Source organism: Monodon monoceros, unplaced genomic scaffold, assembly GCF_005190385.1.
Source record: "Monodon monoceros isolate NGI ecotype Baffin Bay Population unplaced genomic scaffold, NGI_Narwhal_1 Super_Scaffold_7, whole genome shotgun sequence".
Taxonomy (NCBI): Eukaryota; Metazoa; Chordata; class Mammalia; order Artiodactyla; family Monodontidae; genus Monodon; species Monodon monoceros.
Genome location: NW_021703784.1, coordinates 47,321,212 through 47,341,038, shown reverse-complemented (window position 1 = coordinate 47,341,038; position 19,827 = coordinate 47,321,212). Strand labels below are relative to the sequence as shown.

Sequence of the window (19,827 nt, the reverse complement as noted above, 5' to 3'; positions counted from 1 at the left end):
GGAGAAAGAACACTTATTTTGGGTCAAGAGACCTGCTTTTTTTTTTTTTTTTTTTTTTTTTGTGGTATGCGGGCCTCTCACTGTTGTGGCCTCTCCCGTTGCGGAGCACAGGCTCCGCACGCGCAGGCTCAGCGGCCATGGCTCACGGGCCCAGCCGCTCTGCGGCATGTGGGATCTTCCCGGACCGGGGTGTCGCCTGCATGGGCAGGCGGACTCTCAACCACTGTGCCACCAGGGAAGCCCCAAGAGACCTGCTTTTGAGTCCAAAGTCAGAGTCAGTAGATGTGGAGCTTTGGACAAATCATTTAGCCATTCTGAATCCCCTTCCCCTGATAGGGAAAGTGAGAGTAATAATAACATATCCTGACACTTAAGATTTCTTTGAAGATTCCCAGAATCAATGCATGTGAAAGTGCTTTGTGTCTGGGAAAGTGCTATGACAATGTGAATGCTGATTGTGATGAAATGACAGAGTGGTCCCCCAATCTACATTTTTTTGGCTGCACCGTGCGGTGTGCGGGATCTTAGTTTCTGGACCAGGTATCGAATCTGCACCCCCTGCTGTGGAAGTGTGGAGTCTTAACTGCTGGACGGCCAGGGATGTCCCCAGTCTACAGATTTTGAGCCAGGAGGAGGAAGTATGTTCTAGAAAGTATTTTAGAGTCAGTCTCCCAGGTTATAGTGACTTTTTTTTTTAAAGTTTTTTTTCTTTTGATGTGGACCATTTTTAAAGTCTTTTATTGAATTTGTTACAATATTGCTTCTGCTTTATGTTTTGGTTTTTGGCCTCGAGGCATGTGGGATCTTAGCTCCCTGACCAGGGATTGAACCTGCACCCCCTGCGTTGGAAGCCGAAGTCTTAACCACTCGACCGCCAGGAAGTCCCTATAGTGACTTTTTAAGGCATCGCTATTTTTAATTCAATACTTTTTCATCAATAGACATTTTTGAGAGACTGCTATGTGTCAGGCACTGTGCTAAATGTTGAGGATACAAAATCATTAAAACGATACAGAATTTGCTTTCAGGGAGTTTTTTGTAACTTTGTAGGGAAACACAGGTGTGTAAATAAATATGGGTGATGAGGTTTAATAGCTTATTAAACCTTTTAAGTTATATCTTTTTTTTTTTTTTTTTTTTTTTGCAATACGCGGGCCTCTCACTGTTGTGGCCTCTCCCGTTGCGGAGCACAGGCTCTGGACGCGCAGGCTCAGCGGCCATGGCTCACGGGCCCAGCCGCTCCGCAGCATGTGGGATCTTCCCAGACCGGGGCACGAACCCGTGTCCCCTGCATCGGCAGGCGGACTCTCAACCACTGCGCCACCAGGGAAGCCCTAAAATTATATCTTATATGTATGATTTAAGTATAGAAGAAGTAGGTGGGGCGAAGTAGTTGAAGGCATGACATTGGGTAACAGAACAAAGGCCTGGCATGGGACCTTACCCTATTTATCCTATACTCAGTCTTTCCAGACATCTGCTAGTTGATGAGTGAGAAGGAACCTGCATGTGTGGGAGAACCACAGAAACACATAAGGCAGGGCCATGCATGCAGACCACTGGACACTTTGCTTAGGTCCACTGACTACATTATAGTAGGTAAATCATGTGTGCATGGGTAGGAGTTGGAGTGATGGTTAACAAACATAAGGTCGCTTGGAAAATTCTAGCTACAAACCATAGCTATAAAGCAAAAGCAAATTTTTCTAAGTATACAATGAAAACCACAAACTAAATGCTTCATTGAGTTGTGAGCGATAACCTCAGCCATAGAACTGGGCTCCTTATGTAATTCTCTATTATTATTTGCATGTTTGCCAAAGTTACAGTATGGGCATGAACACTCACAATGGATATAACTACTTATCACAGAGTTTATCCCAGGGAGGTAGCTTGATGTAGTAGAAAGAAGCACTCAGTAGACATTCAAATAGAAGAAAGGACTTGGAGAAGAAAGGAAGAGGGAAAGCAAGATGGAAGGAAGGATGGATGGCAGGAAGGAAGGAGGGAGGGATGAGGGGAGGTAGGTGGTGGGCATTAAAACTGAATATTTACATCCCAGCTCTGACTCTTTAGTTAGGTTAACTCTGACAAGTTATTTAACCTCTCTGAACCGTATTCTTTTCATCTGGACATGGGGCAGTACCTTTCAGGGTGATTGTGGGAATTAAAAATTACTTTTATAAAATGCCTGGTAAATAAGTGCTTATTAACTCATTTCTAGTAATTTTTGTATTTAGGTAAATGGTCATGCTGCTACTTATCAATGACTTATCAATGTCACCAAATTGTATATAGCACTATTTTATACATTATTCTTACATAGTTATATGCAACAAACTATATACATCATAAAGATACAGTTTTTAGAGTATAGTGATGGATTTTGAAAGAAATTTGGCATTCTGAAAAATAAGTAATATACCTAAAGAATGCATGCTTCTCAGTGTTCTATTGGATGCAAATATGTCTCAGAAAATCTAAATGAAAACACTAACACCTTTACCTGTATCTGAGGGAAGTAACACTCTTCAAACACCTGAACACCATTTAAATTACAACATGCACCTGAAGCCATAATGCTCTCCTCCACTTTTCCTTTGTAATTAAGGTGCTTTTGGAGTTATAACTGGGAGTGACTTTCTCTCAAATGGTGTCAGACATGGAGGGAATAAAGATTAAGAAGAAATACTCACAGATAGGATCTGGTCTCCTCTCTGGAGCTCCCCACTCAGGTCTGCTGGTCCACCAGCCAGAATGAAGGATACAAAAATACCTTCTCCATCTTCCCCGCCCACGATGTTGAAGCCCAGGCCAGTGGAGCCTTTGTGCAGGACCACCTTGCGCGGCTCCCTGTAGAAACAAGTGGAGAGCACAGTTCATAGGGTGGCCCACCCAAGATTTACATTGCTTTTACTTTCACCAGGATATACAACACCAGCAATTCATTACCTGTGAAAATGGCTTCCCCAATTATGATAAATTTGCATATCAAAAAGATGCTAATATCAGGGCAGATGTCTGAACTCCTCACTGTAACAAATGCCAAAATACCATGCAAATTTATTCCTTAATTCCAAAACATTTACTTAAACTAGACTTACAAGTTTCCTTTGTTTAAAACATCTGTTCTTGTAATGAGCACTAGAGTAGTATTCAGTAGGATGGATGTATCCAAAAAGAGGGAGAGAATTTGGGGGACAAGAGACTAGACTGAATAGGTTAGACCATGAAAGATCTTACATGCCAGCCTGTGGGTTTGTTGTCTGTTTGATTGTTAATTAAAATTTACTCTGTAGGCAGTGGGGACTCACTGGAAGATTTTGAGGCACGAAGAATATTTAAATCCATTTTAGGAAGATTAACAAATGACCATAATAGGACTGATGGAGTTGGAAGCGCAGATATGATGGGAGACAGGAAAACCAGTGAGGATGTTGTCCAAGTAATCCACGTTTGAGGAAGTGACAGCCTGCCCAAAAGTGATGGCAGTGATAATGAAAAGAAAGGGTAACATGAGAGAGGTAATTTGAAGGGAGGAACAGAGGGTCCAGAGATTGATTCAGGTATTGGAGGAGGAAGGAAGAACATCTAAGTAATTGGCAAAAGAGGGGTAGGTGGGTCATGAGGATGAGTATGATTTTGAAATGCTCAGTTCCAGGTACTAGTGGGACATCCTTGTGGAGATGTGCAGCAGCTAGAGACAAAGGATAGGAGTTTAGGTTCTCAGAGAGGACTGCAAATTCAGATTTGACGGTCATCAATAAAAGGAAGAGAGATGAAATCTTAAGGCAACAGTTCATTGAGTTTGTGTAGAAGCTGGAGAAGTATGGAATGTAGAATTGTAAAGGATCTTAGAAGTCATCTAGTTGAATTTTCTCTATCAGTAGTTTCAAAAAATGTATTCTGCAAGCCTTAGGTTTGACCAAGGTGCTTTTTGTATCACCCACCCTCCTCTCCCAGATATCTCAGTTCCAATCATTAAAGGTTCCTCTTCTATTTTCCTGCTCTTAATGATGTAAGAATGGCAAAGAGCCATCCAATATATTTTTATACTAATGATTACACAGATTTTGTTATTTGCTATCACATTTCCTTGCACAAAGAGATGCATTATATCTATATTTAACCTTATTATGAGGAAGGAGTTACAATGCACATCAGAGCTTGGACTATAAGTAATATGTAATAATGCTATGTATTAAGAGTTAATTCATTTTCTTCTGCAAATACTTTGTAAGCACCTACTATGTCAGGAACTGTTCCAGCTACTCGGAAAGTTTGTAAGCAAAACAAAAATCCCTACTATTATAAGCATACATTCTGATGGGGGTAGACCACTAAAAAGAAATAAATGCAATAAATAAGTTTGTTAAATAGCGTGTTAGAAAGCAATAAATATTTTGAGAAAAAGAAAAACCAGAGCAGTGTAAAAAGGATCGGTGCTTTCAGGGATGGGCCTGGGCAGGATTTATTGAGAAGGTGACAGTTGAGGAAAGACTGAAGGGGCGAGAAAACTAGTCATATGATATCTGAAGGAAACATTGCAGCCAGAAAGAATAGAGGCCCTAAGGTGGGAGGGTGCCTGGTGTCGTCAAGGAAGAGCTAGGAGGCCAGTGTGGCTGAATGAGTGAACAAGGGAATGAGAATGGTAAAAGATGCACTCAGTGTACTCGTTTTCTATTAATGAGTAACAAATTGCCACAAACTTAGTAGTTGAAACTACAACACCCACTATTATCTCACAGTTCTGTAGGTCAGAAGTCTGGGTGGGCTTGTCTAGGTTGTCTGCCTAGGATTTCTTAAGGTTGGTATCAAGGTGTCAGCCAGGCCAAACTTTATTGGGAAGCTCTGGGGAAAAATCCAGGTCCATATTTAGTTAGGTTGTTGGCGGAATTCAGTTTCTTGTGGTTGTAGGACTGTATTACATATATTTTATCATAAGGAATTGGCTCATGCAGTCATGAGTGCTGAGAAGTTCCAGGATCTATAGTTGGCAAACTGGAGACCCAGGAGGGCCAATGGTATAACTTCTAGCTAAAGTTTGAGTCCAAAGTTAGGAGAAGACCAATGACCCAGCTCAAAGAAAAAAAGAAAGAAAGCAGATTCTCTCTTACCCAACCTTTGGTTTTATTCAGGCCTTGGATGGGTTGGATGGGGCTACCCATACGAGAGAGGACAATCAGCTTTACTCAGTACACTAATTCAAATGTTAGTCTCATCCAGAAACTTCCTCCCAGACATACCTAGAATAATGTTTAACTAAATATCTGGGCACCCTGTGGCCCAGTCAAGTTGACATATAAAATTAACCATTAGTCTTAACAAAGACTAAGGTCCCTGTTTTCTTGCTGGCTGCCAGTTGGAGGTCTCTCTCATCTTCTAGAGGCCACGCATTTTCCTTCCCATGTGGCCCTCTCTATCTTCAAGCCAGAAATGGTACATTTAATCCTCTTCATATCTGGAATCTGTCTTGTTCTTCTGCAATTAGCTGGATGTAACTCTCTGCTGTTCAAAGGGTCATGTGATTAGGTCAGGCCCACCCAGATGATTCTTCACCTTAAGATCAACTGATTAGTAATGTTAATTACATTTGCAAAATCCCTTTTCCACGTAAGGTAACTTAACTGTAGGGGTAACACCAGGAGGTGGAGATCATGGGGCCATTTCATAATTTTGCCTACAACAGGCAGAGAGGCAACAGGGGATAAATCCTGAAGGGCCTTGTAGACCATTTTAAAACTTTAACTTTTGCTCTGAGAGAAATGGGGATCCACTGAGAAGAAGAATTACTTGATCTGATTTACTTTTTTTTTTTTTTGATTTACATTTTTAAATGATTACTTTGGTATAAAATAGATTTGAGGGGCAAAGTTTAAAGAAGTGAGACCAGTTAGGTGGCTATTGCTATATTTAGGCAAAATATAATAGTCCCTTGGACCAGGGTGGTATTAGAGGAAGTGGCGAACAGTGGATACATTTCCATCTATTTTCTTTTTCTGTTCAGATTGAGTAATTCCCGTTTTTCTATCTTCAGATTCACTGATTCTTTCTTCTGTCATATTTATTCTGCTATTGAGCCCATTCAGTGAGTTTTAAAATGTTGGTTATTTTATTTTAAAGCTTTAACATTCTATTTGGTTTTTCTTTATATCTTTTATCCCTTTGCTGAGGCTTTCTTTTTTTAAAAAAATTTATTTCAAGTGTGTTTGTAATTGCTCACTGAAGCATGCTGGCTACTTTAAAATCCTTGACAGATAATTCCAACATCTGTGTTATCGCAGTGTTTGTATCTGTTGATTGTCTTTTCTCATCCAAGTTGAGATTTTCCTAGTTTTTGGTATGAGAAGCAATTTTTTTATTGTATACTGGACATTTTGGGTGTTATGTTGTGAGGCACTGGATCCTATCTAATCTTAGTCTTTTCCACATAGTGGATTGGTTTAGGTGTAGCATGTAGATCCAAGTGAGATGGATATTCAGCTCCCTATTTGGCCCTGGTGACACCAGGGAGGAGAGAAAGTGGGGTACCAGCTAACATTTGACTTATTCTACCTGCCTGTCACTTGGTTGGGGTAGAGGCTCAGGTCCCATTGGACTCACTGACACCAGCGGTGGAGAGAAAGTAGCATGTTGACTAGCACCACCTTGAACCACCTTGTTTTGCCTCTTTGCCTCTGGGTGGGGCTAGAAGTTCAGCCCCCCACTGAGTCCCACTGACACTACCCTGGTAGGTAAAGTGGTTTGCCACTGAGTGCTGCTTCCTTCTTCCTCCTTCTTTCTGTTGCCACTGCCAGGGGGTGGAAGTTCAGCTTCCAGCTGGTCCCTGCCAATACCAGGAGTAGGAGAATAGAATGCTAACCTCATTCCAGCTTGTTGCTGCTGGGTAAAGATGTAACTTCAGCTTTCCACTGAAAGTGGAGTCTCAACCAGCTACACCTCATACCATCTTATTCTGCCTTTTTGCTGCAGAGTGGGGATGGAAGTTCAGCTCTTGTTTGGACCACTGACACCAGCCCAGTGGAGGAAATGAAGGACCATCTCATAATTGCTTCTCCTAACTGTCTCTGGTGGAGCCAGAAATCTAGCTATCTGCATGGTCTACTGGTACCACAATGGTGAGTGGGCAGTTTTTTCTTTGGTATTTGGCTAGAGTAGGGCCAGTATTACTAAAATGTTCCCAGTTCTATTCGTCTACCCTTTTCCCAGTCCTTTGGTTACAGGGAGCAGGCTTTTCTTGAGGCTACTTTATCTGTGCCTGTTGGTGGTTTCAGGGTATAGGCTTCTCTACTGCCCCATCCAGGATATATGGGAAGCAGAAAGAAAATCCAGACAACTCACATCAGTGTCATTCCTCTCCAAGCCAGTCTGACTTCTTTCCAACTTGTTAGAGTGTTGCTATGTTTATTATGTCTAAAGTTGGTTTTGCTTTTATAACAAGAGGGAGGATTAGAGAGGAATGGGGATACTCTATTTTGGCTGATACTGGAAGTCCAGGTTCTAGATACATTTGTGAAGGTAGGGGCCAAGAGGATTTTTGACAAAAAAGGTTATTATAAAAATATCCTTCTTCCCCCAATATAAAACACACACTCTTAGTGGGACCAATGACATTCAAGCTACAGATAATAAACAGAGGGAAGGAAGGGGGCTATTATGACTCTTTATCTATACGTTAAATATTGTGCTTGATGCTTTCTGTGCATCATTCCATTTATTCCTCAAAACAATCTAATGAAGGATGTATACTGATGTCTGCAACTACTTTGAAACCGATCCTAAAGGGAAGATGGATTGATGACTGTATAGATTGAATAGACCAAGTATAGTAAAATGTTAAAAGCAGAATCTAGATGGCAAGTATATGGATGTCCATTATAACATTCTTTAAATTTCTTTATATTTGAAAAATTTTATAACAAAATATTGTGAAAAGTAAACAACCTGATGGAGAAATTATTTTGACAACTTTTTAGATTAGTGAAATAAGACTGCTTGCCCAAGTTTTTACTGAGTTTAGTAAGTAGCAAAGGCAGAATTAAGACACATCTCCTGTTTCAAAATCTCAGAGTACGATATATTCCAGAGATTGTCAGTTGATAAGTTGGAGGCTTAATTTGACCCACAGTGTTTACAAATGTTTGAATTAGTTGCTCATATTTAAAATTAGGAAAATTTGCATAAAATGTGGATTTATGGCTTTACGTGAAAAAAAACCCAGACATTCTGTGAATACTGGCTCTTAATCTCATTGCATAGCAACAGTTGTCTAGAACATGGCCCTCTTTAGATGGGGCATTCATTCTCTAGCTTGCCTTGCATTCTCTAGTCTTACCTTTCCCTCACGTTTCTCAGACAAAAATCTATAAGTTGCATCATATTTGCACTTCTTGCGAAGTTAAGAGGAAAGTATTGTACTCAAGGTTCTATCAAAAATGAGAAAATGAAAACTTTATGGAGGGAGCCTGATTTTTTTTTTTTTTTTTTTTTTTGCGGTACGCGGGCCTCTCACTGTTGTGGCCTCTCCCATTGTGGAGCACAGGCTCCGGCCATGGCTCACGGGCCCAGCCGCTCTGCGGCATGTGGGATCTTCCCGGACCGGGGCACGAACCCGTGTCCCCTGCATCGGCAGGCAGACTCTCAACCACTGCGCCACCAGGGGAGCCCCTGATATTTTAATAGAAAAATGGGAGAGAACAAAATTTCTTTGGAAGTAAGGATTATCCTTACATGTTTAATATGCAAAATGCTCTCTGCAGAAAGAATACAGCTTTAAAGATTATTATGAAACATCAGACCCCATTACGTATCTATGTAACCCATGCAGGGGCATTTTGTTAGTGACCCTTTGCATAAAGCACATCATTCTTAAGTGATGGTAGTTTTTATTTATTTTCCTTGGACAAGTCTTTTAAACCAAATTACTTGGAAACTTCTCAACTCTTGAGATTTAAATGTCTTTTTAAAAATAGAATTTTATATCAAAGTAAATTAGGATGTTTAATAAAAGGGAGAAATGCAAAGAAATAAATCTGAAAGATGGTATGCAAATAAAATGTCCGAAGCACACTCCAAATGATGTACTTTTTCTAATTTAAACTTTTTATACTAATAAACCATTACATTATATGGAAGATTTTAAAGAGTTTTCATGTAAAGATGAAACAAACAAATGAAGATAACAAAACAGAAACAGACTCACAGATATAGAGAGCAAACTAGTGGTTACCAGTGGGGAGAGGGAAGCGGGGGGTGGGGGTGGTGGAAAATAGGAATATGGGATTAAGAGATACAAACTACTATGTATAAAATAAACAAGCTACGAGGATATATTGTACAGCACAGGGAATATAGCCAATATTTTATAAAAAACTTTAAATGGAGTATAATCTATAAAAACATTGGATAACTATGTTGTATACCTGAAACTAATATAATACTGTAAATCAACTATACTTCAATAAAAAATAAAAAAAACTGTTTTAATGCATATTTTTCTTGTCAGAGGATCAAAACCCTGTGGAAAATTAGAAGTTCTACTTTTTTTATTTTAATTTTTATTTTATATTGGAGTATAGTTGATTTACATTGTTTTGTTAGTTATAGGTGTACAGCTAAATGATTCAGTTATACATATAATCCATTCTTTTTCAGATTCTTTTCCCATATGGATTATTACAGAATATTGAGTAGAGTTCCTTGTGTTATACAGTAGGTCCTTGCTGATTATCTGTTTTATGTATAGTAGCGTGAGAAGTTCTGTTTTTCTGATGCTTAGGTAAGTCAACTTGTTTAAGGTAGTTGTTAAGCTAGCTTATTGTTCACACAGCTAGTAAACATCAGAGCTAGTCTTCTTTTTCAAGACAAATTTTTTTCTTCCAGTTTAATTGCAGTATAATTGGCATACAATACTGTATAAGTTTAAGGTGTGCACCACAATGATTTGAGTCGCATACCTCATGAAGTGATTATCACAATAAGTTTAGTAAACATCCATCATCTTATATAGATACCAAATTAAAGAAATAAAAAATATTTTTTCCTTGCAATAAGAACTCTTAGGATTCAGTCTCTTAACAACTTTCATATATAACATACAGCAGTGTTAATTATCATGTTGAACATTAGATCCCTAGTACTTATTTATCTTATAACTGGAAGTTTGTACCTTTTGACTGTCTTCATCCAGTTCCCCCTCCTTCCCACCCTTCACCTCTGATAACCACAAATCTGATCTCTTTTTCTATGACTGAGACTTGCTTTTTTAACATCTTTATTGGAGTATAATTGCTTTACAATGGTGTGTTAGTCTCTGCTTTATAACAAAGTGAATCAGCTATATGTATACATATATCCCCATATCCCCTCCCTCTTGCGTCTCCCTCCCACCCTCCCTATCCCACCCCTCTAGGTGGTCACAAAGCACGGAGCTGATCTCCCTGTGCTATGCGGCTGCATCCGACTAGCTATCTGTTTTACATTTGGTAGTGTATATATGTCCATGCCACTCTCTCACTTCATCCCCGCTTCCCCTTCCCTTTCCCCGTGTCCTCAAGTCCATTCTCTACGTCTGAGTCTTTATTCCTGTCCTGCCCTAAGGTTCTTCAGAATCTTTTTTTTTAGATTCCATATATATGTGTTAGCATACGGTATTTGTTTTTCTCTTTCTGACTTACTTCACGCTGTATGACAGACTCTAGGTCCATCCACCTCACTACAAATAACTCAGTTTCGTTTCGTTTTATGGCTGAGTAATATTCCATTGTATATATGTACCACCTCTTCTTCATCCATTCATCTGTTGATGGACACTTAGGTTGCTTCCATGTCCTGGCTATTGTAAATACAGCTGCAGCGAACATTGTGGTACATGACTGTTTTTGAATTATGGTTTTCTCAGGGTATATGCCCAGTAGTGGGACTGCTGGGTCGTATTGTAGTTCTCTTTTTCTGAGACAGTTTTTTAAGCGCAGTTTAGGTTCAAACAAAATTAGGAGGAAGGTACAGAGATTTCCCATAAGCATCCTGCCGCCACACATGCATAGCCTTCCTCACTCTCAATATCCCCCACCAGAGGGCTACGTTTGTTACAGTTGATGAACCTACACTGACACATCCTTATCACTCAAAGTCCATGGTTTACATTAGGCTTCACTCTTGGTGGTGTCCATTCTGTGGCTTTGCACAAATGTATAATGACATGTATCCATCATTATAGTATCATACAAAGTAGTTTCACTGACCTTAAAATCCCCTGTGTTCCACCTATTCATCCCACTCTCCACACAACCTCTGGCAATATTGATCTCTGTACTGTCTCCATAGTTTTGCCTTTTCTAGAATGTCACATGGTTGGAATCCTACAGTATGTAGCCTTTTCAGATTGGCTTCTTTCACTTGGTAATAGGCATTTAAGATTCCTCCATGTCTTTTCACGGCTTGACAGCTCATTTCTTTTGAGTGCTGAATAATAGTCCATGGTCTGGCTATACCACAGTTTATTGATTCACTCACCTACTGAAGGGCATCTTGGTTTCTTCCAAGTTTTGGCAATTATAAATACAGCTGCTATAAACATCCATGTGCAAGTTTTTGTGTGGACATAAATTTTCAGTTCATTTGGGTAAATACTAGAAGCATGATTGCTGGATCATACAGTAAGAGTATGTTTAATTTTGTGAGAAACTGTTAAACTGTCTTCCAAAGTGGCTGTACTATTTTGCATTCTCGGCAGCAATGAATGAGAATTCTTCACCAGCATTTGGCGTTGATGGTGCTCTAGATTTCTGCCAAATAATGGGTATGTACTGGTATCTCATTGTTTTGATAGGGCCAGTCAATTTACTACAAGTTAAGTGTTTTGTCCATTAAATGGAGAGAGAACTTACACAATGGAAATTTAAAACACTAAACTAAAATATACTTTGTATAAGCCAGAGGAGGACCTGAATTTTAAAAAGGTATCACAGTATATTTACAGAATATAGTTTCCAGAATTATTGACACTCAAAGATTCACTTTAACTGCCCTTGGCTTCTATCATTTGAACCACAAACTTCAGTCCTTCATTATACGTTGCCTTGCACTCTGCTCTCTCTGAAGGTCATGGTTTCCACGCAACCTCTCCATTCTCTCTAGTTCAGGCTTGGACTTTTAGGATAGTCTCCTAATTTGAAGATTCTTTGATTCTAGTTTCAATGTTCCAAACACATTCTTTCCACTAGAATGACACCTGATTCGCTTAGTTTCTTGCTTAATTGGCTCCAGCCATCCTATGCTCCAGTCATAGCAAACTCCTGTGCTTCCTTGAGTTTGACATGTTGCTTCATATCTCCATTTCTTGGCTCAGGCCATCTCAAAACCCAGTTCAAACTCTCTGACCCTCCAGACACAGGCGATCACTTGCTCCGTGGGTCCACACTGTGTCTTGTACACATAACATTGTAGCATTTATTACATTGTGCAGTGATTGTTTGCTCATATATCCTTCTTCCTCAATAGACTGTGAACTCCGGGAGTTCAGGCACCAGCAATTCTCCAGCAGTAGCAGGAACTCAGGAGATAGTTACTGAATGAACGACTCAACTCCCACAGTGATTTAGACCTCACTTTACCTTCTACTTCAAGTTATAATTTTTTTGCAAATATCTTTCTTTTGTGCTAGATTTTAATTGGGATGGAAAAATCTATACATAAATGAGTGAAGCAGGTGAGCAGGGACTGTAACAAACTGAGGGTATGTTCCCTCTAAGGGTAGCTTCTGCTCAGCTCTGGACAGGTGTTCCAAGCAGGAACACCGACTAGTATGGCCAGATTCTCCAGTTTCTAAAGATAAGAATCTAGATTTTATGTGAATTTCCAGAATTTTAAGCTGACAGTGATAAAACATAAATAAAAGTATGGTGCAGGTCACACCCACATGTCTCTGTTGTGGATCAGCTACGGGCTGCCAGTGAGACTCTGTACTGTTCACAGTTTGATGGCACATTTGGTGTCTGCTCCATGTTTGTCTTCTCCACGATGCTCAGCGTGGTACTTGGCTCATAGTAATTCTCTGTAACTTTAAGCTGATTTAATAGTCCACACTCAGTCCCATCTCTGTCCTTCCAAGTTGTCTCATGCTGAAATATCCTATATATATGTATCTTATATTTCCCTTTTGTCTTAATTTTTCCTTTTATATTAGACTTGCTTACGGTCTACCTTCATCATGATGGCCCATTCCCCCAGATTTTGAGCCACAGCTCTCATTTCTGCATATTTATTGCCTAGGCCAATGACTTCGGGTCTGATGAACATAACTCCTTGTATTTCCACGAGCTTCTCCGTGCATGAGGGCATTGTGGCCTCCAGAGAGATTATAATCTATTGAAGGTGTGGTGTCGTGGTTTATATTTCTAGGTGTCCCCTGTATACATAGAAGAATGCTCAATAAACACCTGATGATTGAATCAATGAGCTCACACCGCCAATTTATAAAGAAGTGAATACTTTTCATACTAAAGTGATTGGAGCTCTAATTTCCTTGTCATTCATCATCTAGAGTTCGGATGGCCTAGGAACCCATTAGTAGTCATTATTCTACATTATTAAATGTGAACAGTGGAACACAATTCTAACTCTTGTTCCTCATTCGGGATTGAGCTCAAGAATCACGATCTTCTAGGAGCTGTCCCTGACACTCTCTTCAACCTTCCCATTCGAGGCTGTGATGGGCGCCTCCCGTAGCGTTTCCTCCACGTATCTATCATAATGTTTATGACACTGAGTTGGCAAACTGTCTCCCTCTCCAGCTAGAATGATCAGCTTGAGAGCAGGGAACATGTCATTTGATTTTTGTCCCCAATACCTGGTACATACTAGGTGCTGTCTACTAATTTCAGCTTTCATATTAGATTTTAAATTGGAATCTATAGTAAAGATGGAACCTGGTTACTCATAATAGCTATATCCATATTAAAAAAAACTTACCTATCCACTTAAAAGTATTTATTTTATTTATGTATCCAAACTTTCAATAAACAAACATCTGTGGGGTACGGACATTGTGTCAGGCACTGTGAATACAAACATGAAAGAGCCTGGGGTGGGGGGAGCCACATGTAAACAAACAGTTATAAGAGCCCAGGAACGGGACAAGTGCTTGGTCAGAAACATGTGCACAGTAAGCTAAAGTAGCCAAGAGCAAAGAGGGACCAGTCTTCTTCTAAAAAGGTTTTGTCTTTTTATCATCACCTGGATGAGATGTGCTACATTCACTTAGGCAGTTTTATTTTTCTTGTAATGGGATATAAAAAGCCTTTTAATTATAAAAACCTTTGGATGCTGAACAGTTGGGGAGATGCCTGCCTGATTTGCTCCCAGCTGTGGCTGATCAGTAGCAGCATCGTCTTGTTTAGCTGGAGTCTCAGAGGATGCTCTCAGCCAGCTGGGATGTTTTCATGCAGAGGGAAGCAGGGTGCTATGGGCTAATTTTTTCTCCTTAAACCAGATGGCTTAAGAGGGTACAGGATTAAAAAAAAAAAAGAGGTGACTACTTAAACCTGAAGGCTTTCTCATGGCCATTAGTAGGACGTTCCTTGAGCTTTGAACATCTGAGGTGTGTGAAGTCACTCCAGACAACTCCCAAAATATCCACCATAGTGAGAGGCTGTGTGGTGCGGTGGGAAGTAAGCTGTGAAAATGTTTCCAGTCATCTTTCTAATAAAATACGTATCTGACCATATTACTCCTTTGCTCAAAAGCCTTCCCGGGATCCATATGCCTTCAGGATAAAGCCTAAACTTCTAAGCATGATATCCAAAGTTCCCCATCATTTGACCTTCAACTACCTCTCTAATGCTTAACTCCACCATGCTTCCTTGCACCCCGTGCTCCAGCCTTGCACCCCAGTTCCAACTCCCCAGGTGAGAGTTGTTCCTCACACCAGGTTGTTCCATGTCTTATTGTCTGTGTCCAGACTGTTCTCCAGCAGTGGGCTGTTCTCTTTGGCTAGAAAGATGCCTTCTCCTGCATCCTCATCTGTATAATGAACTTCTGCTTCCACTTGGCCTTCAAGACTGAGGCCTGGTGCTGTCTCCTCTCTGTTTCCTTATCCCCCCTTGCCTCTAGAAAAACTGACCACTTCTCCTTTTTTGAAACCACATTTTTTTCACTGATCATACCACTATTGTTACCTTTACTGTCATTAAACTACTTTGCTTACTTATCTATTCTGTGAATGTATATGGTCCTGAAAGATAAAGACCATGGTTTATTTGTTTTTGTAATGTTGGGAACTAGTATGGACTGAGCCTATAAGATAGACACACACACACACACGCACACACACACAAAAAATATATTGCATGAACAAAGAAAAAACAAGTGAGGGGGTAGGATGAAATGATATTGAATTCTATCTAGTTCCACCTCTCTAGGGATGTGGGAGAACTTGGGCATGCCCTCTGTGGGGCAGGTTCCTTGCTTGAGTAATAACCTGGCAGGAAATAACGTTTACGTCAAGGAGGAGTGATAAAATTCAGAGTAGGCAATGAGCTAGAAACATCTAGAAAAGAGAAAGGTATTAAAGAAAAGTATACATTGAGATCCTATTTCCAGCCATTTGGCAGATTAGATGTCCTAAAACCCCTCTCATTACAAAGCAGCTAAAAATTCTGAATAGAATGCTTATAAAATAGTTTTAAATGACTGGCAAAGCTTGCAAGTAAGAGAAATCCTTAGAGGCCAAAAACAAAGGGGTACAAGTTCAGAGAAGAAGGCAAGAACTGAGACGAGCAGTGGACTGAACAGCTTTTGCAGGTTTCCAGTGTCCAGAGTTGACTGCTGCCTAGGTAGGACTGTGTGGGTCCTGAGGTGGGCGTTAGATCAGAGACCCTTGCAAAGAATCAGGACCCTGAAAGGCTACACCCTAAACAAAAGGATAAAGCACAAAATATTAGCTCCTTAACGATGTCAGGGATACATATCTGACCTCACCTTGGCTCAAAGGGCCTGTTTTTTCAAGGCATGTTAATCAAGGCATGTTTGAATGTGGAAGAAGTTGTACTTTAGGAATAGAATTCACAAAACTGAATAACTTGGGAGAAGAAGAGAGGGAGAGTCTTCCTGTGTGCTAGGAGAAGGAACTCGGCAATGTGGCTCCAGCGTTATGGGGCAGAGGCACCCTCCAGCTCTGGCTCCAGGTTGCTGATGTAAATGTGCTGGGATGGCGCAGCCAAAAAAAAAAAAAAATTAAATGTGCTGGCTGGTGGGGGTAACCCACAAGATGGGCTCATTTGGCCATCTAGCTCAGTGACAGCAGCCATTAAGGTCATCTGGCTGGCTGATTTCCTTCTCTAAGAGTCCAGGCTCACCAAGCCACCTGCTCATTAAAATATGTCTTTCCATAGTGTTTTTCCTAATAGGAGTGAATGTGCTAAACAGCACGTTCTGGTATCTTGAGCAGATCCACTTCTTATTGTACATTCATAACTTGGCATTATGGCGTATAAGCTTGATCACCCCTGGATACACGGACAAAAATTGAGTTTCAGAGCACGTAGACGTTAAGTCTCAGATTTACTATCGTGATAATCCAGTAAGGGACTGTTACCCTCTGAGGTCATGCGTAAAGAGCCAGCTAGTCTCCCCGAGCCCTCTCTTCTTTATTTCTCTATAAATGCAACTGTATTCATGTGAGCAATGTTGTTAAGGAAAAAATAGTGATGAGGGTGAAAGAGACTTTTCAGCAGCATGGGAAGAAGTGTATTAGCCTAAGTGTGAAGAGGGGGCATAGTGAAGGTGACGGCTTGGAGGTCAACCACACAAGGCTTCAAAGCTGCTGGCTGATGAGGACTGATGTCTTATATATGAATGATCTAGCTCCTCAGAAGACTGTAGTGCAGTGTATGCCTCATTCAAGTAATTAGTTAATTTGGTCAACTAGTCAATCAGTTAAGCAGATTACTGGACATCATATAGATACACAAAGATAAAGGGGTTTTGTTGAACTGCTATTATGAGGACATGATATTAAGATAATACACAAGCATTCTGGCATTAAAGAGGAGGATCTATGCTCTAGACTTTCTGCAGCAGAGGGTAGGCTGACTTCAGCAACATAGTTACCACACAGATATTGAGTATATACTAAATAAATATACTGTGGTTGGTACTGTGTGAGATAAAAAGAATTTTATTAGATGGGATAGTATGGTATGCTGTGATACTGGAAAAAACTATATGGGCTTGGGGCTAGATAGATGGAGGGTTGAAGGCAGTCCTATCAATTAACAGCTGATCACCTTGGTGGAATTTTTTGTTGTCTTATTTTCTCAGCTGTAAATTTTGAACAATATCTATTTTATGGCAGTTTAAGGATGAATTTAAATATATATTAGGATCACACGGCAAGTGCTCAGTAAATGCTAACTCACTTCTTTTCCCAGGGAGTTAGCATTTCTGGAAACAGATATACATAAAATAATAAATCAACAATGCAAGGCCACATATGTTAAGTATCAACTGAGTATTGTGGATAATAAGAAATCTCCTCATTAAAGAAAAAATGATTAAGTCATGGAGAAGATAGACTCTGCGCTAGACCTTGATGGATGGGTAGAAACTAATTAAGTGGAAAGGAAAGTAGAAGGTATTTCAGTACATGGCATGAGCCCGGGGCCAGAGGGGAGCATATGCAAGATGTGCTTGGAGAACAGGGAGAACACAGCTTGAATGGAGTGTAGGATCTGTGTCAAGGAAAACTAGAAGACTGAGGCAGGTTGTGAAGGAACATGGATGCCAGGCTAAGGAATTCAGATTTTATACAGGATAAAGCGAAGGCATTGAATATTTCTTTACTCAGCAGAGACTCTGTGGACGCAGTAACTGCTCTCGGTAAGCCTCAAATGTTTATGTTATGTTATGCTGTGTCTACAGCCTCCCAAGATTGCCTGCAAGGAGCTTAACTGAACATTCTAAAGGTCTCTAAAAATAATCTGGCTTGCAAAGTGAGGGACTTTGTTTGAGGCTGTAACATACGGCCTTGGATTTAATTGCCAGCATCTAGTGTGTATTCTTTGTAAAACTCTCTCTTAGCTCTCTTCTCTGGAGAAATCTTGGAATTAGTTACACATCTGAGATCCCTATATAATATTAATATCCTTGATAAAAGGAATCAAACAGACCAATGAAATAATTTTCTTCCCACAAACATAAATCAACTATAGGTTAGTTTCAATCTAATCTTTTTTTAAAAATATTAATGTATTTTTATGAATTTCTATTTATTTATTTATTTTTGGCTGTGTTGGGTCTTCGTTTCTGTGCGAGGGCTTTCTCCAGTTGCAGCAAGCGGCGGCCACTCTTCATCGCGGTGCGCGGGCCTCTCACTATCGTGGCCTCTCTTGTTGCGGAGCACAGGCTCCAGACGCGCAGGCTTAGTAGTTGTGGCTCACGGGCCTAGTTGCTCCGCGGCATATGAGATCTTCCCAGACCAGGGCTCGAACCTGTGTCCCCTGCATTGGCAGGCAGATTCTCAACCACTGCGCCACCAGGGAAGACCTCTAATCTTGGTTAGCTTGAAATATTTGGAGTTTTTCCTTTTTCATATATCAAATATAATAATGTAATAACCATGTTACTCAATTTGCTTTTGTCTGAATTTCTCAAAAAGACAAACAAGGAAGCAAATTTTGCTCTCACATATGCTCTCACTTTTCATATTCATACCTTCTAATCATCATCTCATCTCCAAAGTAAAAGAAAATAAATTACTCCTCTTGTTTTCCTTTATTTCATAGTATTTTTGCAGAAAACGTTCCTGTTAAGTTGTATATACCATCTATGACGACAGGTATTTGCTTCTGCTTCCTGTTGCACTTTGATTTTTAAAGAGCAGTTACTTATAAAAGGAATACTTTTAGCAATTCTGTTAAATAAAAGAAAACCATAACCACTGTACAGAGTTAATTTTTATAGTTGCACCATTTGCCCATAAGCTTTCATGACTGGTGAAATATTGTTTAAAAACATTTTGAAAGCTGGGGTATAAGCAAAAGTAGTATTTTATAAACAGATGAGAAAAATCATTCTGCATATTTTCCTTAAAGGCAAAGCACATTTTAGGAAAGATTTTTATTTTTTTTAACTTTTTTAACATCTTTTTAAAAAAATTTAATTTATTCTTTTATACAACAGGTTCTTCTTATCCATTTTATACACATCAGTGTATACATGTCAATCTCAGTCTCCCAGTTCATCCCACCCCACTCCCCACCCCCGCTTTCCCCCCTTGGTGTCCATACGTTTGTTCTCTACATCTGTGTCTCAATTTCTGCCCTGCAAACCAGTTCATCTGTACCATTTTTCTGGATTCCACATCTATGTGATAATATACAATATTTGTTTTTCTCTTTCTGACTTACTTCACTCTGTATGACAGTCTCTACAAATGACCCAATTTCATTCCTTTTTATGGCTGAGTAATATTCCATAGTATATATGTACCACATCTTCCTTATCCATTTGTCTGTCAGTGGGCATTTAGGTTGCTTCCATGACCCGGCTATTGTAAATAGTGCCGCAGTGAACATTGGGGTGCATGTGTCTTTTTGAATTATGGTTTTCTCTGGGTATATGCCCAGTAGTGGGATTGCTGGGTCGTATGGTAGTTCTATTTTTAGTTTTTTAAGGAACCTCCATACTGTTCTCCATAGTGGTTGTATCAATTTACATTCCCACCAACAGTGCAAGAGGGTTCCCTTTTCTCCACACCCTCTCCAGCATTTGTTGTTTGTAAATTTTCTGATGATGCCCATTCTAACAGGTGTGAGGTGATACCTCACT

General features: G+C 39.9%; 1 protein-coding gene across 3 annotated transcripts in view; it reads right to left on the bottom strand.

The window, feature by feature from the left end:
• Window positions 1-19,827, bottom strand: part of DLG2 (discs large MAGUK scaffold protein 2) — a 2,046,181-nt gene that overhangs the window by 366,690 nt on the left and 1,659,664 nt on the right. For all 3 annotated transcript variants that reach the window (XM_029208176.1, XM_029208177.1, XM_029208181.1), the window contains one exon: window positions 2,697-2,853. In XM_029208176.1, the coding sequence (XP_029064009.1) occupies window positions 2,697-2,853 (157 nt within the window). The remainder of the gene's footprint in view (window positions 1-2,696; window positions 2,854-19,827) is intronic.